The sequence below is a fragment of the Aquarana catesbeiana genome, linkage group LG13 (assembly GCF_042186555.1).
Source record: "Aquarana catesbeiana isolate 2022-GZ linkage group LG13, ASM4218655v1, whole genome shotgun sequence".
Taxonomy (NCBI): domain Eukaryota; kingdom Metazoa; phylum Chordata; class Amphibia; order Anura; family Ranidae; genus Aquarana; species Aquarana catesbeiana.
Window position 1 is genome coordinate 203,247,491 of NC_133336.1, and position 24,979 is coordinate 203,272,469.

General features: G+C 45.2%; 2 protein-coding genes across 2 annotated transcripts in view; both read right to left on the minus strand.

Moving 5' to 3' along the window:
• LOC141117699 (NACHT, LRR and PYD domains-containing protein 3-like) overlaps positions 1-24,979 on the minus strand; it is a 2,363,088-nt gene that overhangs the window by 2,193,777 nt on the left and 144,332 nt on the right. The gene's annotated exons all lie outside the window — the stretch shown is intronic.
• LOC141116654 (NACHT, LRR and PYD domains-containing protein 3-like) overlaps positions 1-24,979 on the minus strand; it is a 168,202-nt gene that overhangs the window by 120,763 nt on the left and 22,460 nt on the right. The window contains exon 3 of the mRNA XM_073609047.1: positions 23,107-23,278. Coding sequence (XP_073465148.1) covers positions 23,107-23,278 — 172 coding nt within the window. The remainder of the gene's footprint in view (positions 1-23,106; positions 23,279-24,979) is intronic.

Genomic DNA, 24,979 nt, shown 5'->3' on the forward strand with positions numbered 1-24,979 from the left:
GAGGGGTCAGTCCCTGATAAGTTTCATGGAAGTGGGTCCCCAAAAGTCCCAGGAGAGTAGGTCTATGGGAGAAAAAAAGAAAGGGAGGATCCCGTGGCTAGAAGGTAGAAGGGATAGAGAGGTTAGTGGGAGCCCACAGTTCAGGAAGAAGTACTGGTGGAAGCACACCCGGAAGAAGATGTGGGTGGAGTGCCCCTTTAGAAAAAAGGTTGGGCAGATTAGGACTCCTGCTGATAGTTGGCACAGAGGTGCCAAGGTGAAGTGCTGGTGGAAACATACCCAGAAAAAGAAATGGGCCTACGCAGCTAATGGCTGGCACAGAGGTGTCCCATTCATAGTGATGATGGGTTTATGTGTTCCTCCCTCCGGTTCGAAACAAGGGGGGAGGATATGTGGCATTGGGACCCTGTGCTACCTGGAATATTGCTGGTTTACAGCAGATTTTGGAGAGAAAGGCATGCTGATTGCACAGCTGTGTGCTGGGCTATTTAGTTGTGACCTGGCTATGGCTCAGGGTTCCACCCAACAGACAGGAAGTCTATGCATGGGAGTCAGGTGGACTCCCATTCCCCTGAGAGGAGTCAGAGGCTGCAGGAGGCAGCCAGGGTATGCATGTCTGCAAGAGGCAGACGTACTTGGTGACAGAGCAGCAAGTAGTAAGCAGCAGGAGTAAGCTAGGAGAGAGCTTCACTCTAGGAAACTCTTTTGGGTCTGAGGAGCAGACCTAAGGCCTAGGCTAAAGGCCGGAATCAGCCGTATGGCAAGAATATATGCCAGGAGGCTAAAGTATTGAGTGTGCAAGATACAGTAATGGTGGAACCCCCTGCGTGGGCTACTGATGTCTTTGTGAACTTTTCCGTGCTTTTAAATAAAAGTGGGCTACCAGGCCCTTAAAAATACAGTTTTGTACTGGAGTACTCACTGACAATGCACCTACTGTTTGAGTCTGATACCCCAATCTTACTATATATATTATATTATATTATATTATATTAACTAATCCTGTGGGATAGTATGGGCAGGGAGCCAACACAGGATCGATAAACAATAGATGCAAAAAAGTATAAAAGTACAAATTGTATTCAGTATACAAAAATACCAACATCTAAAAACATTGGTTAAGATGGGAACAAGGATATAGAAATACAGCTGCTAAATGTTGCAGCAAACAATGATTCTGAAAGCCAAGGTGAGAAGCAATTGGTAGCTGCAAAAACAACCCTACATGTGGGGCGTGGCCTGGACGGAGACCTGAATGGCAGCATAGTTTGATTGCTCCTGCAACCCGGGAATCAAACCTCACCATTTGGGTACCCTGCACCCGATCCACTTGGAGCTCATCTACATCCCAGGCCACCATGGAACCAGGTACTCAGCTGAGTAGGAACATTCCGGAGATCTTTCGAACACAGCGCCAGTCGGCCATCGCGGCCTCTCAGGCCCAGACCCCGAGCTCGCCTAGCGTGACAAGCGGTACACACGCAGGAATGGAAACCCCCACTTTCGATCCTGCTTGGGATCAGCTCCCGAGTCTGACAGATCTGGAAAGATTCGCCTTAGACATCAAAAGCACGGTGACGGCGGCGATCGCAGAAATAAAGACAGAAATCCAGGCAGTGGCTCACCGCATAGACAACATGGAGCAAACCACCCAGACACATGCGGCGGCCATTCGGCAAGTCCAGCGCACATATGACACGCAGCTCTCCCAACTTTTTGAGCTATACAGGCATGTGGAAGGCCTAGGAACCCTACTCTGCTTTCCAGTGCTCCCATTCGTAAGTACATTGCCTGACACTACCGGATCCCCTCCTCATGCGGATGCGGGACTTCCACCTGATGCACACATCTAATCCTCTCTTTCTAGCCTCATAGCTGTTCCTAACCTCGTCTCCACGGGAACTCTTCCCCTATCCGACAGGACGACCATGAAGAGGACCCAGCCATGGATCTCTCTAGCTTTTGACTTTCTACATTTATGTCTCCCAGGTAAAAAGTTGTTCTTTGAGTATGTCTACGCAAACTATAGCCCGAGTTAACAGGAAGGTTTACACCTAGGAAAAAGGTACTTTGATCACCTAACTCAGCGACATGGCATAGACAACTTTACCCCACATGCTAGACTCCCTTGTGATATTATCAGAAGATGCACAACTACCCTCTTTAACTATTGTTTCCCGGTACCACGGTTTCCACACTATGTTGCCACCGCACGGGACTAAGACATAGCTTGTTAGCTATGTTGATTTGAGTGGTCAGCCTGCTTAATATATATATATTTTTTTCTCTTTTTTTATGCCTGATTAACTTTATTATTCTTGTTCTCTCGTATCTAGATAGGCCATTACGGAAACAATAGCATGGATACCTGGGATATACAAAACAAAAAGAAGAAAAAAAAGGGGGGGGGGAGGTGGGAAAAAAGAGGGAAAGGAGAAAAAAAAAAAAGACAAAATGTTGAGCTTCAGTCCTAAACACTTAACCATCTGCTTGATAGGGTTCCTTCCCTACTGAAGGGGGGTTCAGGTATTGACTTTTCCTCTTCTTGGTTCTGGCATCCCAGGTCTCCATGTACTGACCCAATCTGTCCAGCTGCGGTGTTTCATTAACAAAGATAGGCCCTTCCACCACTACTACGCAAATGTATAGCTCCCTTGTAATTGTTACGTAAGGGGAGGGGGGAACTCTACACAGCTGGACAGCTCTGGGTCATCTCCCAGGGACCCCCCAACTCTCCACCTTTACCACACCCCCCTCCCACCCCTCTTCCCCGCCCTTAACTTTCTCATCCCCTCACCCTCCTTCCCTTCTCTCTATCCCCTTACCCCGCTCTGAGACTTACCCTCCAATACTGTGCTAGAGAGGTAGATTGTGCTTTTATTTGATAACATCTGCTGAACAAACTATTCAGGCTTAATACGATTATGCACACTGGAAGCAATGTTCTCCCTTTATCCTTGTTTGAGTTGGTATCTGTTATCTATGATGCAACAGCTTCACTAGATGTGTCAAGGTTCTCTTTGTTACATTTAAAATGATTGATGATGGTTTCCTTATACCTGTTCTTGTTTACCTTGAGCTCTTAGCAAGGTCCCACTATGCGCACAGGTAAATGCACCTCCAGTGCATCCTTACCACAATTGCTTTTCTGGTTCCCGGGTGGCAGACATTTGGTGATCCCCGCCCATTCTCTCATCCCCACACAGCGGTCCCATTGGGTCAACTGCTGACATCCCAGATCCTCTTCTTCTTTCTTAAGGTGGAATAGAGGTTCTATTTCCATCTCTGGAGTAGTCTGTCTGTCCTTTCTACCCTCTCTTCCTCTTTCTCTCACCAGTTTTCTCACCTTCTCTTGACTTTCACTTTCCCTCCCCCCAGGGGGTCTCTTTTTTTCTTCCTTTCTCTCTTCTCTCTCTTTCCTTTTCTAAAGTCGTTCTCATCTAACATCTTTAATCCCTCCTTTTCCTCTTGAGGCTGCGTTCACCCCCCCGCCCGCTGCTATACCTTCAGCTCCATAGTCCCGATCCACTATCTTGCACATAAACATGAACTCTAAACATAAAACAAACTCACCCCTGACATTGAAGTGCATTTCCCTCAACGTGAAGGGTCTTAACCTTCCGGAAAAAAGGTCCAAAGTTCTGTCATCCCTCTCCAAACATGGAGCACACTTTATATACCTACAAGAGACACATTTTCATTGGGACGCCATTCCTAAACTGTCTAACCATATTTATAACTCCAAAATTCATGCCACAAATCCAGACAGTAAGACTAAAGGGGTTTCTATACTAATAGCGAAACACGCAAACTTCCATCTTGAAGACTCCCTCATCGACCCCGAAGGTCGATGAGGGAGCTTTCTTTCACAGACACTATTACCAAAACGAAGCTCTGGCGTTTAAATGCCTCTCTGCTTAAAGACCCAACCTCCAGTGACCACATACGCACCCGCATCCAACAGTACTTCACTGAAAACTCTAGTCCTGAAATCTCTCTAATATCCCTTTGGGAGGCCCATAAATGTGTTATCCGAGGCGAACTCATGGCCCTAGCGGCGAAAAACAAAAGGCTACAACAGGAAAGAATCCAAGAGCTTCTCTCCTCGGTTAAAGCCCTTGAAACAACTCACAAACTTACACAAGCGCAATCCACCCTTCAAGATCTAATTCAGGCCAGATTTCTCCTTTTGGAGGAACTTGATAAACGAGTCAAACGGCGTTATGTTCTTGGCCAGAGGATTTTCTATGAACACGGAAACAAGTGCGGCCGTCTTTTGGCGCGCACAGTATAATCTTCTAAAAAGTCCTCAATAATTCACACTATTCACAATAACGTGGGGAATCCTCTGGTCAAGAACGAAGATATTGCCAAAGAATTTGAGAGTTTCTATTCAAAGCTATATAACCTAAGAACCGATCAAACTACCCAATCTACTCCCGATAAACGCCTTGACCTTATTACAGAATTCTTAGCCAACTATAGCTCTAAACCCATAACCCCCCAACAATCTTTTGAGCTTGAAAGCCAATTATCCTTGTTAGAATTAGAGTCAGCCATCAATCAAATGAAAGTGGGCAAAAGTCCGGGCCCTGACGGATTTTCCCTACAGTATTATAAATCTTTCTCCGAGGTCCTCTCCCCAAGATTGCTCGACACTCTCAATACCCTATCGGATCCCCAGACTAGGCCGGATAGAATGTTAGCTGCTCATATCACTGTGATCCCTAAGGAGGATAAAGACCCCTCTTCGGTTGCTAACGATAGACCGATCACACTCCTCAATGTGGATATCAAGATATACGCAAACATTCTTGTGAACAGATTGCTCCCTCTTCTACCCGGCCTGGTCTCCTTAGATCAAGTGGGATTTGTCCCTGCCCGTGAAGCCAGGGACAACACCATTCGTACGCTCAACCTCCATCACTGGCTTACACTCTCCAAAACACAAGGCTTTTTTCTGTCACTAGACGCCGAGAAGACGTTCGACAGGGTGTCCTGGGACTACATGCGAGAAGCTCTCCGGGCCATCGGTCTAGAGAATCGCATGCTCTCTTTCATCATGGCCTTATACTCCGGCCCCTCTGCAGCTGTAAAAGTCAACGGACACCTGTCGGATGCCTTCCCCATAAGTAACGGCACGCGCCAAGGTTGCCCACTTTCACCCTTAATTTATATTTTGACCCTGGAACCACTCCTTAATAAGATTCGGCTCAACCCCGACATTCAGGGTGTGACAATGGGGAAGCGAGAGTTTAAAGTTGCTGCTTTCGCTGATGACATCTTACTCTCTCTAAGATCGCCTCGGACCTCATTACCTAACCTCCTCAAAGATTTATCATTTTTCGGTAAAATATCAACTCTTAAAATTAACTACACCAAATCTCATGCCCTCAACATCACCTTACCGGCCCAGGAAGTTGCACATTGTCAGGAAGCTTTCCCCTTCCATTGGAAGAAGAAAGCGATCACCTATCTTGGTATCAAAATCCCCTCGACCCTATCAGAACTCTATACCTTGAACCATCACGCGGCACTCCTAAAAACGCAAACCAACCTCAGGGAGTGGATGGGTTTAAATGTCTCGTGGTTTGGACGTTCTGCCCAATCAAGATGATTATCCTACCACGTCTGCTATACCTGATACAAGCAGTCCCGATCCTCTTGCCACCAAGCTTTTTCTCTATATACCGTAAAGCATGCTCTTCATTCTTATGGAGAGACTCCGCACCTCGCATCAAATTTTCACGCCTCACTTTACCCAAGTCTAGAGGAGGCATCGGCCTGCCAGATCTATATAATTATTATGCTGCCTGCCATCTCACAAGGATCGCTGACTGGAATATCCACTCCTTTAAAAAGGCGCGGGTATCCCTTGAAAATAATTTTTCGTCACGACCCTTACACCTTCTGCCTTGGCTACCCCAAAAAAGTTGACCACAGTCTATAAGGTCCCATCCGCTTATCCTCCCCTCCCTTTTAGTATGTAATAAGGCCGTGCGAGAGGGAACTTTGACCTCTATCCCGGGCCCCCTAACCACACTAAGAGGGAACTCGGACTTCCCTCCAGGGGACTCAGTTAACTTTTTACAACATGACTGGCCCTTTGAGGATGTCCTAGCCCTTCAGTTCTACTCAGATGGAAAACCTACCCCCTTAGTTAACCTCAGAGAGCAGACCATGAGGGCCTCGTTCCCCTTCTGGACATACAGGCAAATTCGACACTTCCTAGAAACCCAAGCTCATCAATCATGTTGGTTGAGGCCCCTCACTCCCTTTGAGTCCCTCTGCCATCGTAAGTCTCCGCAAAGACACTTGATCTCCCTCATATACAATCTCTTATCGGAACACCTAACCCGAAAACTTGTACCCTCACAAGTGTCCTGGAACAGAGACTTACAAATACACCTCACAACAGAAGACTGGAATACAATTCATGAATATGCCCATGAAGGCTCGCTAAATGTGGCAATACAGGAAAATTGTTATAAGGTAATTACCAGATGGTATAGAACGCCCTCTCGCCTCCATAAATTCTTGTCAGAAATACCCAACACCTGCTGGCGATGTGAGAAGGAAAGGGGTACTATGCTCCATGTCTGGTGGGTCTGCGAGAAGCTTCAGCCATTTTGGATGGAAGTTCATGAGATCATCACTCAGGTCACTACGTTTAAGCTAGACTACACTCCAGCCCAATACCTCCTACATCACACCTCTCTCTCCAAAAAAGTATACCATAAGTCCTTAGCCATGCACATGGTCAATGCAGCTAGACTATGCATTCCCAAACTATGGCATTCCACAAGTACCCCAATGATCAGGGAGTGGTTCGCGAGAATCACCAAAATAAAAGACATGGAGGAGTTGATATATATCTCGCAAGACAAAATGCACAAATTCCCAATCACATGGGCATGTTGGATCCATTACACACCCACTGATAAATATCTTCAGTATACCCGTTAGGGTTGCCCTTCGACCTTGAAATTAAATAACAGGCGGTGCTTGGCGGGCGGGCGGGTGGAGGCGGCCTCTTGACTTCCCTCCCCCATCTCCATAACTCTTCCTACGCCCCTGCCCTCCCTTCCCCCCTCTGTCTCTTGATCGCTCCTTTTCCTTCTTCTCCGTTCTTACTATTTCTTATCTTCTTTTCTTTTCTCAACCCTAGTTCTGTTTCTCTATGAGAGCTAGGGATTCTAAATGAATACCTTAATCCCTCACTTTCTGATCCCCCCAAATTTGGACACCTTTTTCCACTTGGAGTTTCATCATTTATAGTACCCTACAAGCCTTCAAAGGCTTTATGATGTTCAAGTTGAGTCCCAGGTACGATTTACTGCTGGTTTTCCTCTTCCTAATGGTGCCGGGAGAGGAAACAGGGGGGAGGTGAAATTTGATAATGTGACCCTCTGCCCACAATCACTAATGTTTGGGTTTACCCATCAGGCTCCTAGGCTCGCCTCTTCAAGTTTCATTTCCCAGCTTTCTTGTTTGAAGGTACTAATGTTTGTCCTAAACATGTTGTAAGATATGTTACGTGAAGATGCTTTGTATGTTTACCTCTTTATGTTTAATAAAATCTTTATGGAAAAAAAAACAAAAAACAACCCTACATGTTTCGGAAAACACAAAAAGATTCATTTCTTTTCATGATACTGTACTTCCTTCTTCAGGGGTTCAGACAAAGCGTGCTGTTTCCTCCCATCGCCGGGCTATTTAATACAGGTAAGTGCAGCACATCATTGCCGCACAGCCGAGATGAGCATTACCCTTGCATTTCTATATCCTTGTTCCCATCTTCACCAATGCTTTTAGATGTTGATATTTTTGTATACTGAATATAATTTGTATTTTTATACTTTTTTGCATCTATTGTTTATCAATCCTGTGTTGGCTCCCTGCCCATACTATCCCTTTTGGGGCATTTCTCTTTCTATATATATATATATATATATATATATATATATATATATATATATATATATATATATTTAATATGTGTAGCACTCACCCCCTAAGGAGCTGCTAATAATTGTTTGGGTCTGCACTCTACCTCCCAACCCCAGAAATGAACTCGACCCCCTTGGCACAACTGTATGGTAATTTTAGTGTAAGACCCAAATGGTAAAGAGAAACACAGTAGTAACACACTATACTGTATATTTACCGTCACCTTTGTCTTCGTCACTCCACCAACTGTAGTAAGAGATAGTCTCACACAAGTTGTAAATCAAGCACATAAACAGTTTACTGAAGAAACTTGTTTAACACATTAGACACAGGGGTCATTCCAATATAAAGAATGAAAGTAATAACAATCAAAGTTTATGTGAAAACCAAAAACTCAATGGTCACTTGAGGAGCATATGCAGACAGGTAGAGTGGGACTTATGCTCAATATGATAAAGCACTGATATTGAGCACCTTCCTAATCCAACCTCAGAGCACACACCAAACCTGCAGAAAAATATTAAACACCATGCAGCAGTGAAATACAATACATTTGTCCATATCATGTACTCAAGGGCTCCCCTTAGATTGCAGTACACTGTTCAGCTCTGTGAACCTGAAGTTGTGATGCTGTATAGGAAATGACAAAGTCTCTTTTCTTCTTCCTCTTCAGCTAGCTTAATTAGACTATACTGCAGTGTTTGTAAATCTAAGTAAGGAAATTAGTAGGTAGTAAATTAATAAAAGAACTGATGTGCTGGTAACTGAAAGTTTGCACATAGAACACGCTGGTAAAGCTTCTTCTTTAATAAAGGTTGCAACTCAATATTACTTTGCAGTTCAGGGAAAACAACCCTGAAATTGTACTGTACACAGTCTATGTCTGAATGAACTACTCCTGTGGGACTACAGATCCCAGCGACAGTCTGGAACTAGTTTAAATAGCAACAGTGCACTGTATTTATCTGGGCAAGTGCCCACTCACCAACACAGGTCCGGATGCTTGCAAGGCTCTTCTCTTGGTGTCTCAAGCCATTCTGAGCTGGCGCCGTCACACCACGCTGCTCCTTCTGATGGCTGGTGTAACTGTAGTGCAGGAAACCTTTAGAAATCTTGGATCCTCTGGTCCATCCGCACACCGGTCCCACTGACTGTGATCTGGAGCTCCTTAGAGGCCAAACGTTCCGCTCCGCGCCGTCCAGGCTGCAGTCTGTTGGCCACACACCGACTTCCCTGTAGACATGTGCAATTCATTTCGTACAAATCAGAAATTCGTACGAATTTCCAAAAATTCGTACATTCGTGAGGATCGGAAATATGAATTTTTATGTATACGAATTTTGTACGAAATGCGAAATTTCGTTTACGAACTTCGGATAAATTTATCATAACGAACTTTCGTTATTGTTACGAAAAGTTAACAAAACTTAAAGTTAAAAACCCCAGGAAGTCAGCACAGCACAGGGATGGTGGGAGCCCCTCATAATGATAAATTTATCATAGCGAACTTTCGTTATTGTTACGAAAAGTTTACGAACCTAACGAAAATTCGCATTTCGTATGAATCCGAATTGAATTTCGGACATGAATTACAAATAAATTTTAATGGGAAACGGAACAAAGCAAATTTATTGACGGCACACATGTCTACTTCCCTGCAGGCAGGCTTTGAATGGCGTCCCAAGAGGCCGGAAACATGCCACGCCTGTCCCTTTTATTTGCTTACCCAGCAGGCAATTCTGTGACTTGGCCTTGTGGGTAGGCAAGTGGGCATTGTGGGTCAGTAGTTTGCTGACTGAGTTTTAACATATGAGTCACTTCCTCCTTCACTACATCTCCCACAATGCTTTCTATTATGATTTAATGAAACCAAACAAAGGTCTTAATAACATTGAATAGAATGGACGCTAGAGGGAGCCAAAGTCTTATTTACATAGTAACTTAGGTGGCAAAAACCCCTGCGCTACATATATATATATATATATATATATATATATATATATATATATATACTTTAGTCCAGCCGGTGGCCAGCTGTGCATGTGGGTACCATTAGTACTTTCACATCTATTACCACATATAAAGCTGGCCCCCTGCCTTATGTATTGAATGCTGACACATGTGGTCCATACATTTTATGGTACTATTATTACCGTAGGGAATGCTGGTATTTGTAGTCCTTCTGTTTTTGGCTGTTTTATGTTTATCATCATGCAGATAGCTGGCTCCTCCTCCTACATATCAAATGCTGGGATTTCCAGTCCATATACTTCATGTTATCATTATCTTCATATGGTATCTTGGTCATCACTTTTTTTAATTATTTTTTATTTTAAATTTTTTGTTCTTTACTTGGTCTATGTTCTTTGCTATTTGTGCAGTGTTTTATGTCATTATTAATTTGTATTTTTAATTCCTTTTTTAAATTCTGTTTTTATGGATTATCTGCATTATTGTCAATTTTATTGTGCACATACAGCACATGAACCATGGCTGCTGCCCCTTACCCGCCTCCCAGCTGCTTTATAAAGCTTTGTGCTCTTACTCTCCATTATTGGTGTGAAGGAGCCAATTGCACGCTCCAAAATGTATTTCTGCCCCTTTTTTGTCATTTCTGGACATCTGCGGTCCATGCTGGCCCCGGCCGCTTCCTGCTGATGTCATTTCCGGTGCATTTCACACTGGTCCCAGCAACGTGACTGTTCTTTCTGGTGGCTTCTCCTTGCGGCTTCCCTCTGCTGGTTGGCTGAGATTCATCACAACTAGGGATGAGCCGAACACCCCCCGGTTCGGTTCGCACCAGAACCTGCGAACGGACCGAAAGTTTGCACGAACGTTAGAACCCCATTGACGTCTATGGGACTTGAACGTTCGAAATCAAAAGTGCTCATTTTAAAAGCTAATTTGCATGGTATTGTCCTAAAAAGGGTTTGGGGACCCGGGTCCTACCCCAGGGGACATGTATCAATGCAAAAAAAACTTTTAAAAACGGCCGTTTTTTCGGGAGCAGTGATTTTAATGATGCTTAAAGTAAAAAAAAAAGTGAAATATTCCTTTAAATATTGTACCTGGGGGGTGTCTATAGTATGCCTGTAAAGTGACGCGTGTTTCCCGTGTTTAGAACAGTCCCTGCACCAAATGTCATTTTTAAAGGAAAAAATTTCATTTAAAACTGCTTGCGGGTTTAATGTCATGTCGGGTCATGGCAATATGGATGAAAATCAGTGAGACAAACGGCATGGGTACCCCCCAGTATATTATGAGGCCCTTTGGGTCTTGTATGGATATTAAGGGGAACCCCGCACCCAAATTAAAATAAGGAAAGGCCCTATATACTCTGAACAGCAGTATACAGGCGGTGCAAACAAGACAGGGACTGTAGGTTTGTTGTTAAGTAGAATCTCTTTGTAATTTTGAACGGGTACATTTTTAACGTGTTTAGCTCCAGCCAAAAAATCTTTTTTAAGCTTTTTGGAAAACATAGGGAAGGGTTATCACCCCTGTGACATTTGTTTTGCTGTCTTTCCTCCTCTTCAGAAGATTTCACCTCACTTTTTGTCCCAATGAAAAATGTTTTTTGAAAATTTGGGTTTTTTTGTGGAACAAGGATTGGAAAGCATCAGTGGAAAGGAGAAATTGTTTTCCCATATTAACTCTTACAGGAGAGAATTTCCCTTCCTAGGGGTAGATTTCATCATACTTCCTGTTGTCTCCTTCCGTTTGCAAGTAGGAGTCGTTTGTAAGTTAGATGTTTGAAAGTAGGGTCCTGCCCTATATACTCAGCAGAAATTTGGGCCTTAGGTGTTGCTGTGGCCACAACACTGTAAGCCCTCACAGGGCCCTGCTGTGAAATATTAGATCAAGAATTGTAATTACATGCCCCTGTTGAACAGGAGCTGAAAAATTAGGCCTTAGGCACTGGTGCCACAACACTGCAACCCCTCACAGACACTCTAGTTGGAACGCAGGAACGAGCCCTGCTGCAAAGTATTGCATCAAAAATTGTAATTACACGCCCCTGTTAGACAGGGGCAGAAAAATTGGGCCTTAGGCACTGGTGCTGGTGCCACAACACTGCAACCCCTCACAGACACTCTAGTTGGAACGCAGGAACGAGCCCTGCTGCAAAGTATTGCATCAAAAATTGTAATTACACGCCCCTGTTAGACAGGGGCAGAAAAATTGGGCCTTAGGCACTGGTGCTGGTGCCACAACACTGCAACCCCTCACAGACACTCTAGTTGGAATGCAGGAACAAGCCCTGCTGCAAAGTATTACATCAAAAATTGTAATTACACGCCCCTGTTAAACAGGGGCTGAAAAATTGTGCCTTAGGCACTGGTGGTGGCGCCCAGAACCAAAAATGTTCTTACAAGCTATCAGCGTGATGATTGAGGAGGAAGAGGATAATTACTCAGGGATAGTCACTCAGCATCAGCATAGGCAGTCTTTGAAGGGATCTGAGATTTCAAAAAAAATTATTCGGTTACATCAGCATCAGGTGCTTGGTAGCTGGTGGTGATCCAAGACTGATTCATTTTTATGAAGGTCAGCCGATCGACCGAGTCGGTGGACAGACGCACCCTGTGATCGGTTACCACGCCTCCAGCAGCACTGAATGTGCGTTCCGAAAGAACGCTGGATGCCAGTAGCTCAATTGCATACTGTGCAAGCTCTGGCCAGTGATCCATCCTCAAGACCCAGTAACCCAGAGGATTTTCGGTGGGAAAGGTGTCCAAGTCTGATCTTGCCCCTAGGTATTCCTGCACCATGTAAAACAAACGCTGGCGATGGTTGCTGGAACCGATCATACCTTGGGGCTGCGGACCAAAAAATTGTCTGAACGCATCGGTCAGACGGCCACCTTCTCCACCGCTCCTTCTTTGACTGACCGAAGCCTCAGCAACACGTTGTCCAGAAACAGGAGTTTGTAACCTCCCAGTCTCTGGGAACGCGTTGCACAGACCTTTCTGCAAGGCCTCCCGAAGATGTTTCATCCTCTGCTCCCTCTGCGATGGCAAGATAAGGTCCGCAACCTTACCCTTGTAACGTGGATCAAGGAGGGTTGCCAGCCAGTATTGGTCCTTCTCCTTGATACCACGAATACGAGGATCCTTACGCAGGCTTTGCAGGATCAGGGAGGCCATGCAGCGTAGGTTTGCTGAGGCATTCGGTCCGGAGTCCTCTGGGTCACTAAGGACGACAACGTCCGCAGCCACCTCCTCCCAGCCACGTACAAGTCCATGTGTTTCTTGGGACTGATCCCTTAAAGACTGCTGCTGATGCTGAGTGCCAGGCTCCACCTCCATACTGACACAATCTTCCTCCTCCTCCTCCTCCTCCTCCTCCTCCTCGTCCTCTTCCTGTGTGATCGGCGGGCACGCAGGAACACTGTCTGGATAAAGGGGGCCTTGAGAGCTAAGGAAGTCCTCCTCTTCCTGCCTCTGTTCTGCCTCAAGTGCCCTGTCCATTATTCCATGCAGCGTGTGCTCCAACAGGTGGACAAGGGGGACAGTGTCACTGATGCATGCACTGTCACTGCTCACCATCCTCGTGGCCTCCTCGAATGGTGACAGGACAGTGCATGCATCCCTGATCATGGCCCACTGGCGTGGGGAAAAAAACCAAGCTCCCCTGACCCTGTCCTGGTGCCATAGTCGCACAGGTACTCATTGATGGCCCTCTGCTGCGTGTGCAGCCGCTGCAGCATGGCCAACGTTGAGTTCCACCTGGTGGGCATGTCACAGATTAGGCGGTTCTTGGGCAGGTTAAACTCCTTTTGGAGGTCCGTCAGCCGAGCACTGGCATTATATGACCGGCGGAAATGCACACAGACTTTCCTGGCCTGCCTCAGGACATCCTGTAAGCCCGGGTACCTGCCCAAGAACCGCTGCACCACCAAGTTAAGGACGTGAGCCAAACAGGGCACATGGGTCATTTGTCCCTGTCGGAGGGCAGGGAGGAGGTTGGTGCCATTGTCGCAAACCACCATTCCTGCCTTAAGTTGGCGTGGCGTCAACCACCTCTGAACCTGCCCCTGCAGAGCTGACAGAACCTCTGCCCCAGTGTGGCTCCTGTCCCCCAAGCACACCAGCTCAAGCACCGCATGGCATCTTTTGGCCTGCGTACTTGCGTAGCCCCTTGAACGACTACGGAGCACCGCTGGTTCCGAGGAAGAGGCCATAGAGGAAGAAGAAGAGGAGGGGGTGGAGGCGAGAGGTGTGTCACAATCATTAGCATTTTGGAGGCGTGGTGGCGGAACAACCTCCAACACTACTGCACCTTGTCCTGCATCCTTCCCAGCTGCCAGCAGAGTCACCCAATGCGCCGTGAAACTTAGGTAACGTCCCTGTCCATGCCTGCTGGACCATGAGTCAGCGGTAATATGCACCTTACCGCTGACCGCCCTGTCCAGCGAGGCATGGACATTGCCTTCCACATGCCGGTAGAGAGCCGGAATCGCCTTCCGTGAGAAAAAGTGGCGTTTGGGTACCTGCCACTGAGGAACCGCACATTCCACAAACTCACGGAAGGGGGCAGAGTCTACCAACTGAAAAGGCAGCAGTTGAAGTGCTAGCAATTTTGCCAAGCTAGCATTCAACCGCTGGGCATGTGGATGGCTGGGAGCAAACTTCTTTCGGCGGTGCAGCAGCTGGGGCAGGGAAATTTGCCTGGTACAATCTGACGTCGGTGTACCAAAAGCAGATTGCCCACAAGTACTTGGCTGTGACACACCTAATTCTACACCTTCATTCCTCTCACTGCAGGTCTCAGAGAGGACTGGAGGTCTAGTGGGGTTGGAAATCTCAGCTGATGAGGAGCAAGGAGAGATCCTCTTTGTTCTTTGGTGTGGGTCTTTTAGATACGCTTGCCAACGAACTGCATGGCAGGTCAACATATGTCTGGTCAAGCATGTGGTACCCAAGCGGGAGATGTTTTGGCCACGTGAGATACGCTTGAGACATATGTTGCAAATAGCAGCGGTGCGATCTGATGCACTCGTCTCAAAAAAGGCCCACACCAAAGAACTTTTTGAATAACGCGCAGAGACTGCAGCACCCTGCACATGTGGAGCTTTGGGGTGTGATGCAGTCAATGTGCTGCCCTTAGGCTGGCCCCTGGAGGGCATCCTGCCTCGTTGGTGATGTGCCGCCTCCTCCTCCTCCTCCTCCTCCTCTCTCCTATCAGGCACCCACGTTGAGTCAGTGACCTCATCATCCCCTCCCTCCTCATCACTGGAGCAAACCTGGCAGTATGCTGCAGCAGGGGGAGCATGACTGCCAGATTGCTGTCCTTCTTGGGCACCCCCTCTGTCCGTGCTCATGTTACTGCCTTCATCGAGCTCAGTATCATCATCAGAGCCTTTCAAACGCTGGGCATCCTCCTGGAGCATGTACCCAACACTGTGGTCAAACAGTTCGAGGGACTCCTCAGGAGGACATGGTGGAGCTAGGGAAGGAGTCACTGATGACATTGAGCTGAGGGAAGAGGCCGCTGCTTTGCCAGACAAAGCACCCTGGGCATGGGTGAGAGAGGATGAGGAGGATGAGGACGGCTTGGTCATCCACTCGACCAAGTCTTCCGCATGTTGCGGCTCAACACGGCCAGCTGCCGAAAAAAAGGCCAAGCGTGTCCCATGGCCACGTGCTGATGAGGATGCACCGTCTCCACGACCAGCACTAGACACAGAGCCTGCTTGCCCTCTCTTATTGGCTTGTGACTGTCTGCCTCTCCTTCTTGGCCTTCCAGACATACTAATGGCCTGTAGCTGCACTAAGCTGGGATATATATATATATATATATATATATATATATATATGTACTGATACTGCAGCTAGCAAAATCAACTGCTTGCCTGTAGTATGAGAACACCACCAACCTTCTACAGGTAGCTTTAGCTGAACACTGTGAGGTGGACGCACCCCACTAACTTGTAGGTTTAGCTGAACACTGTGAGCAGGACGCACTGCACTAACTGTAAATAGTCTAGCTGCCTGACCGTGGTACTAATAGGATCAAAAGAACACCAGTAATTTTCTTCAGGTAGCTTTATATACTGTAACCAGACAAGCCTGCCTGTCAGTAGGAAGATAACAGGAACGGATCTAGCTGAACACTGTGAGCAGGATGCACTGTACTAAATATAAATAGTCTAGCTGCCTGACCGTGGTACTAATAGGATCAAATAGAACACCAGTAATTTTCTTCAGGTAGCTTTATATACTGTAACCAGACAAGCCTGCCTGTCAGTAGGAAGATAACAGGAACGGATCTAGCTGAACACTGTGAGCAGGACGCACTGTACTAAATGTAAATAGTCTAGCTGCCTGACCGTGGTACTAATAGGATCAAATAGAACACCAGTAATTTTCTTCAGGTAGCTTTATATACTGTAACCAGACAAGCCTGCCTGTCAGTAGGAAGATAACAAGAACGGATCTAGCTGAACACTGTGAGCAGGACGCACTGTACTAAATGTAAATAGTCTAGCTGCGTGACCGTGGTACTAATAGGATCAAATAGAACACCAGTAATTTTCTTCAGGTAGCTTTATATACTGTAACCAGACAAGCCTGCCTGTCAGTAGGAAGATAACAGGAACAGATCTAGCTGAACACTGTGAGCAGGACGCACTGCACTAAATGTAAATAGTCTAGAAGATAACAGGAACGGATCTAGCTAAACACTGTGAGCAGGACGCACTGTACTAAATGTAAATAGTCTAGCTGCCTGACCGTGGTACTAATAGGATCAAATAGAACACCAGTAATTTTCTTCAGGTAGCTTTATATACTGTAACCAGACAAGCCTGCCTGTCAGTAGGAAGATAACAGGAACGGATCTAGCTGAACACTGTGAGCAGGACGCACTGCACTAAATGTAAATAGTCTAGAATTTAACAGGAATGGATCTAGCTGAACACTGTGAGCAGGACGCACTGCACTAAATGTAAATAGTCTAGAATTTAACAGGAACGGATCTAGCTGAACACTGTGAGCAGGACGCACTGCACTAAATGTAAATAGTCTAGAATTTAACAGGAACGGATCTAGCTGAACACTGTGAGCAGGACGCACTGCACTAAATGTAAATAGTCTAGAAGATAACAGGAACGGATCTAGCTGAACACTGTGAGCAGGACGCACTGTACTAAATGTAAATAGTCTAGCTGCCTGACCGTGGTACTAATAGGATCAAATAGAACACCAGTAATTTTCTTCAGGTAGCTTTATATACTGTAACCAGACAAGCCTGCCTGTCAGTAGGAAGATAACAGGAATGGATCTAGCTGAACACTGTGAGCAGGACGCACTGTACTAAATGTAAATAGTCTAGCTGCCTGACCGTGGTACTAATAGGATCAAATAGAACACCAATAATTTTCTTCAGGTAGCTTTATATACTGTAACCAGACAAGCCTGCCTGTCAGTAGGAAGATAACAGGAACAGATCTAGCTGAACACTGTGAGCAGGACGCACTGCACTAAATGTAAATAGTCTAGAAGATAACAGGAACAGATCTAGCTAAACACTGTGAGCAGGAAGCACTGTACTAAATGTAAATAGTCTAGCTGCCTGACCGTGGTACTAATAGGATCAAATAGAACACCAGTAATTTTCTTCAGGTAGCTTTATATACTGTAACCAGACAAGCCTGCCTGTCAGTAGGAAGATAACAGGAACGGATCTAGCTGAACACTGTGAGCAGGACGCACTGCACTAAATGTAAATAGTCTAGAATTTAACAGGAATGGATCTAGCTGAACACTGTGAGCAGGACGCACTGCACTAAATGTAAATAGTCTAGAATTTAACAGGAACGGATCTAGCTGAACACTGTGAGCAGGACGCACTGCACTAAATGTAAATAGTCTAGAATTTAACAGGAACGGATCTAGCTGAACACTGTGAGCAGGACGCACTGCACTAAATGTAAATAGTCTAGAAGATAACAGGAACGGATCTAGCTGAACACTGTGAGCAGGACGCACTGCACTAAATGTAAATAGTCTAGAAGATAACAGGAACGGATCTAGCTAAACTGAATACAGTGTATATATATATATATATATGCAACACCTGGGATGCATATATATACACAATACACTGTAAGTGCAGCTAACTGACTGACTGTTCTGCCTAATCTATCTAACTCAAATCAAATGACACTGTCTGTCTCTCTCTCTCTCTATCTATGAACGCCGGAACACACACTACACAGGCGGCCTTATATAGTGTGGGGCGTGTACTAAATCCCCTGAGCAATAATTGGCCAAAGCCTCCTTGGCTTTGGCCAATTACAGCTCTCTGTACACATGGCCCTGTGATTGGCCAAGCATGCGGGTCATAGTGCATGCTTGGCCAATCATCAGCAAGCAATGCACTGCGATGCCGCAGTGAATTATGGGCCGTGACGCGCCACACGAATTTGGCGCGAACGGCCCATATCGTTCGCAATTCGGCGAACGGGCGAACAGCCGATGTTCGAGTCGAACATGGGTTCGACTCGAACACGAAGCTCATCCCTAATCACAACTAGCTGCATACCGGACCACCCTCAGGACTGCCTATTGTTGGACCTCATACCTCCTTTTCCATCAAAGATATGATGAGCCTTTCCCTTTTTCTACTTCTAGTAAGTGTGTTTTTATCCTTGGGCAATAAATTAAGCTTTGTGTTACTGAAGTGTCTTCTGTTTGTTTTTCATTTGCCAGAATTTTTGCTTCCCTCTTGGAGTGCTGCTCAAGTGCCACCATAGCCTGCTCTTTGCCTGATCCACATCACCTTCTCTGTGGACTATTATCTCTGCTCAGTCCTATTTTCCAGAGCGCCCTCTTCCCATCACGGTGTTAGTCAAGTTTTACTGTGTGCAAATGGAATTGAAGTGGAGTGTGTCTGTTAACCAAGTTAAAGTTCACCAAACACCTCTTTCTATTGATTAAAGTGCATCAAAGTACACATTTCCCTGTCTCTAATATAATTCCGTAATAAGCCCCACATCATGTTTGGGTGGCCAACAAGAAGAAGCGAACGTTCCCATGGCACTGTGAGGGGCCCAGTTGGCCAGCAGCGTATGTGTCCACAGGCAAAGGTGGACGTGGTCCATCCTCAGGGAGGGCACCATTTCCTCTGTTTAGAGATGTTGCTCTGCTATCCAGCCACAGAATGCAGAGGAGGTGGTGGACTGGCTTACTAAACCATCCTCATCTTCTATCACCCAAGCAGAGACTGGTGTGCAGTCCACCACAGCTGCCAGAGTGGCTAAATTTGCCTCCTTGTCCACAGCTACTCCTGCCAATGCCCCAACATCAGACATGGAGGAGTCAGTTGAGTTATTTAAACACAGCATCAGCCACTTGCTCCTTGATGATGCACAGCCATTACTTGATCCAGATGGTTCTGAGGTTGAGGAAGGTAGGAACATGAGCCTACAGAGAGGGGAGAACACTGGTTAACAACAAATTGGCAGTTATGTTCACCCAGCCGCAGTGTATTGCCAAGTTGGCTAAATTGATGGTGAGTATGAAGGGAATGATGATGATGAGGTCACTGATGCAACTCGGGTGCCGGATAGACCAGAGGAGGAAATTGAGGGGGAGGCACAACCCCAATGAGGCAGCCATCATGGAAGAGTAGAGAACAGTCACCCCATTCCATCAGATTATGAAGCTGTGATCTCCCGGCTCACTTCCCACAGCTCAGCTGTTTGGGCCTTTTTTAGCACATGTGCAGCTGATCGCACTGTTGCAATTTGCAGACTTTGCAACAAGCAGATCAAGTGTGGCAAAGAAGCAAACTTTGCAACAAGCAGATCAAGCATGGCAAAAAAGCCTAGGCTAATGACTTCATCCTCAGCTCTCTAACTCACTGAGAGTTTGCCAGGAAGGGAGGGGGAGAAGTCATAAGAAGGCCAATGCAGGGCTGCAGAGCTGGAGGTATGCCTCTGTGTGTCTGTGTAAATCCAGGAAGTGGATAGGCAGCAGCTTCAACTGCCCACAGGTAAAATGGCTGCAGCCAGACTTGGTGGAGGGAGATTTCTGCAGCATATTTTGCAAGTACAGAATCACAGTATATATAAAATATGCAAAGTGGTTGGAGGGAAGCTTCAGAATGGCAAAGATGTTTTATTACAAATTATTACAAAGTGAGCAGACTGCAATCCTCTTTATTTGGCCGTATCCCATTGTTCTATTGTTTCTGTCTACCTTGGTAGCAAAGTATTATGGGATGTATATGTGTATGTGGATTAGCTGTGAGAGGGGAGGGGGAATTTCTCCTGCAGCCCTTCCTAAAGGCTGTCTATTTGTCTCTTGTTACTGAATGTAGTTTATCCCACCCTGTGTCATTATGCAAAGAAGGGGGGATTGTCCCCTGAGTGTATATCTCTCTGTACCTGTGTTTGAATAAACAGTCATGTTTTCCACCACCCTACACTGATGTCTCGACAAGTAATTGGTTGGGCTAAGGAATCTTGGATTGTGCTGGTACCGGGCAAGGGAAGCTTATACTACTGACATACTCCTCTTGAGTACGGAAGTCCGTCACAGTCACCCCTGCACATCTTAAAAAGAGCAGTGTGTTTGTGTGTCAGGAACACGTGCAATTTTATGAGCATTCTGTAACATGCAGCAATGTGAGCCAAGCCTTAGCTTGGGGTGGTGCGAGACTGAAAATACTTTTCAAGGGTGCCTTGACTAGAAAAAGGTTGTTATATGCTTTCCTACACTAACATGTGCACCTGCTGGGCACACTGTATGAACTGCATGAATAAATGCAATGCTTCCTCTGATTGGCTGAGGTGGAGAGGTGGGTGGATGATGTCATGATGTGGAATGGGATGTTCAAGTCCCATAGCCAGAACAAAGCACTGTGTAGAGTTTATACAGTACACTTGGGCCAGCATGGACCGAACAAATTAGTTAAAGTAAAGCTGGAGATTAGTTTTAAGGTTTAACCCTTTGGGTATCTATACCACAACATTTATATTGTATTTAAAAAAATAGCAATATATTGTGTTTTTGTGTACTAAAATATATTTTTTTTACTGAAATATATTTGATAAACTGTTGCCTTCAGAATATATATAATGTGTGGGGATTTTAACTAATCTTTAGGCCTAAAATGTGCCATTAATGGTCATGGCCCTATGACCGAGACAACTGTGGATCACATAAACACGCGACAAGACTTAAAACATAAAATAGACCTGAGGTGTGGCTTGGTCATCTGGCTGGTATGCCAAGAAAAAGGGGCATACCCAAGATAAGTAATGAATGATTGTGGAGAGAAATGTGCTGAGAAGTTCCCAGAAAAGGGGGGGAAAAGTGTGAAAAGGGGGGAGGGTATCACGCACCGGAACTGACCAGGAGCATGGGCAAGCGGTCTGCTTAAATTCCCCCCCGGGCTCCTCCCATAAATTCAGGCCGCCATGTTGGCTTTCTTATTTACATGTATTAAAAAAATATGCAAAAACAGCCCAGGCAGTGAAAGGGTTATTACACTAAGATCTAACATGGCTGGTATATTATTGATATATGTTCCATACAATCAGTCAGAACACAATATTAATCAGGTCACTTCTATATATTTATATATGGTCAGAAAATTGGGGACCTTTACCAGGGCCGTCTTTAACCACTTCAGCCACGGAAGAATTTACCCCTTCCTGACCAGGCCATTTTTTGCGATTCAGCACTGCGTCAATTTAACTGACAATTGCGCGGTCGGGCGACGTTGTACCCAAACAAAATTTATGTCCTTTTTTTCCCACAAATAGAGCTTTTTTTGGTGGTATTTGATCACCACTGCTGTTTTTATATTTTGTGCGCTATAAACGCTGATATGTATTCTGCTACATATTTTTGATAAAAAAATCCAAATAAGCATATATTGATTGGTTTGCGCAAAACTTTTTGCATCTGCAAAATAGGGGATAGATTTATGGCATTTTTATTGTTTTTTTACTAGTAATGGCGATGATCTGCCATTTTTAGTGGGACTTCAACATTGCAGCAGACAAATTAGACACTTTTGACACTTTTTTGGGACCATATAAAAATGCACTAATTACTGTATAAATGAGACTGGCAGGGAAGTAGTTAACACTATTGGTGATCAAGGGGTTAAATGTGTTCCCTGAGAGGTGTTTCTAACTGTATGGGGGCTGGGCTGACTGGAGGAGGAGAGAGATTGCTGTTCCTAATCACTAGGAACAATCTCACTCTACTTCCCTGACAGAACGGGGATCTGTTTGTTTATACTGGCAGATCCCTGTCTGCCTCTCCCTGGAGAGATCGTGGGTGGACCCGCTGGCTGGCTCCCCCACTAGTAAATTGGCACAGTTTGCCATGTACATGCCCAACATACAATGACAGCAATTCAAACAGCCGAGCCAACCTGCCGCAGTACAACTGCAGTGGCTGGTCGGCAAGCAGTTAATAACTACTGGGACCCCATGACTGCATAGACTATTTTCTGGAGAAGGTGATCTTGGCCTTTAAAATTGTGCACACCTCTGCAAATGAAACAAACTTTGCTACACAATATTTTTTGTACAAATAAAACAGATATAACAAATCACTTCCAATGGTACATTTAATATTTTTAGGGTTTACATTCACTTTCCATTTTTATAACCTCTCCATTCCAATGTGCAGTAATTGATTTTCTAAAACAAGGTTGTTTCGTTATAATCTAATATCAGTTTTCAGATAGAAATATTTTAGTAGTTAGGAGACTGGACATGGTGTACCAGAGAAAGGAGGAGGAGTAATGTGGTCACATGGTTCACAGTCCATAAAAAATACATTATTAGAAATCCTATCTATACTGTTAAAAAAATACAAATTCTGATCTGACAGTGAGGATTTGTTTGAAAATGGGAACAAGAGCAAATCTGCCAAAGAGAAAAGGAGAGAACAAAGATAGTGGTGAGGAGTGCGGTGTATGTGTACTGTGTTTATCACTGACAATGGAGGCACACTTGGGATAATTAGTGGCAATCATTATTTTGGGATAATTAGTGTCAAACATTATTTTGGGATAATTAGTGTAAATCATTATTTTGGGATAATTAGTGTCAATCATTATTTTGAGATAATTAGTGACACTCGTTATTATATCACATTGTTGTCTGAAACCACAAAGTCCTGTTACCTGTCTGTGTGATCTCATCCAGAACAGCCAATAAATTAGGATGAGGGTGATCTTTCTTCAGCGCATAGAGACATTCCCAGAGTCCAATCACAGCTTCTCTTCCCTGATCCCGAATATCTTGTAACAAGGTGTGAGAGAAGGAAGACCGGTCTTTTTCCATTGGCTGGTATTTCTGGAAAATATAACTTTTTATTGTTTCATATCTGCTGTTAAAATGTAACTTAATTTTTTTTTTGGATAAGTACATAAAATGATTCTGGGTGCTTTGAACACTTCATTCAGAAAATAACATCTTGTTACAAGGAAGATATACTGGCTACTGCTGACACATGCCTGAACTATTCCTGACTAGGGATGAGCAGAATACCCCCCGGTTCGGTTCGCATCAGAACATGCGAACAGGCAAAAAATTTGTCAGCACACGTGAACACCGTTAAAGTCTATGGGACACGAACATGAATAATCAAAAGTGCTCATTTTAAGGGCTTATATGCAAGTTATTGTCATAAAAAGTGTTTGGGGACCTGGGTCCTGCCCCAGGGGACATGGATCAATGCAAAAAGAAGTTTTAAAAACGGACATTTTTTTCGGGAGCAGTGATTTTAATAATGCTTAAAGTGAAACAATAAAAGTGTAATATTCCTTTAAATTTCGTACCTGGGGGGTGTCTATAGTATGCCTGTAAAAGGGCGCATGTTTCCCATGTTTAGAACAGTCTAACAGCAAAATTACATTTTAAAGGAAAAAAAGTCATTTAAAACTACTCGCGGCTATAATGAATTGTTGGTCCGACAATACACATAAAAGTTAATTGATAAAAATGACATGGAATTTCCCCACAGGGGAACCCTAAACCAAAATTTTTTAAAAAATGGCGTGGGGGTCCCCCTAAATTCCATACCAGGCCCTTCAGGTCTGGTATGGATATTAAGGGGAACCCCATGCCAAAATTAAAAAAAAAAGTGGGGGCCCCCCCCAAAATCCATACCAGACCCTTATTCGAGCACGCAACCTGGCAGGCCGCAGGAAAAGAGGGGGAGACGAGAGAGCGCCCCCCTCCTGAACCATACCAGGCCACATACCCTCAACATTGGAAGGGTGCTTTGAGGTAGCCCCCAAAGCACCTTGTCCCCATGTTGATGGGGAGAAGGGCCTCATCCCCACAACTCTTGGCCTGTGGTTGTGGGGGTCTGCGGGCAGGGGGCTTCTCGGAATCTGGAAGCCCCCTTTAACAAGGGGACCCCCAGATCCCGACCCCCCGTGTGAATTTGTACCCCTACCATTTCACAAAAAAGGTGTCAAAAAGGTTAAAAAACACAAGAGACGGTTTTTGACAAGTCCTTTATTAATTTCTTCTTCTTTCCGCTTCTTCTTCCATCTTCTTTCTTCTGGTGTTCTTTCGGTGTTCTTCTTCTTCCTCCATCTTCTTCTACATCTTCTTCTTCTCCATCTTCTTCTTCCTCCGCTCTTCTCGTCCCGCATCTTCCTCCAGGCTTTTTCTCTGCTCCGTCCGCATGATCCACCTCAGTGGGAGTCTTCAGCTGTGTGACGCTTCGCTTCTTCTGTCACCTCTTATATAACAGAGGGCGGGGCCACCCGGTGACCCCGTCCTCCTCTGACGCACGGGGAATTCATGGGACTTCCCTGTGGCTTTCCCCATGTTGTCAGAGGGGACGGGGACGAATAACACCGAAAGAACACCAGAAGAAAGAAAATGAAAGAAGAAGCCGAAAGAAGAAGAAATTAATAAAGGACTTGTCAAAAACCGTCTCTTGTGTTTTTTAACCTTTTTGACACTTTTTTGGGAAATGGTAGGTGTACATTTGTACAGATCCCCACAACCACCGGGCAAGGGTTGTAGGGATGAGGCCCT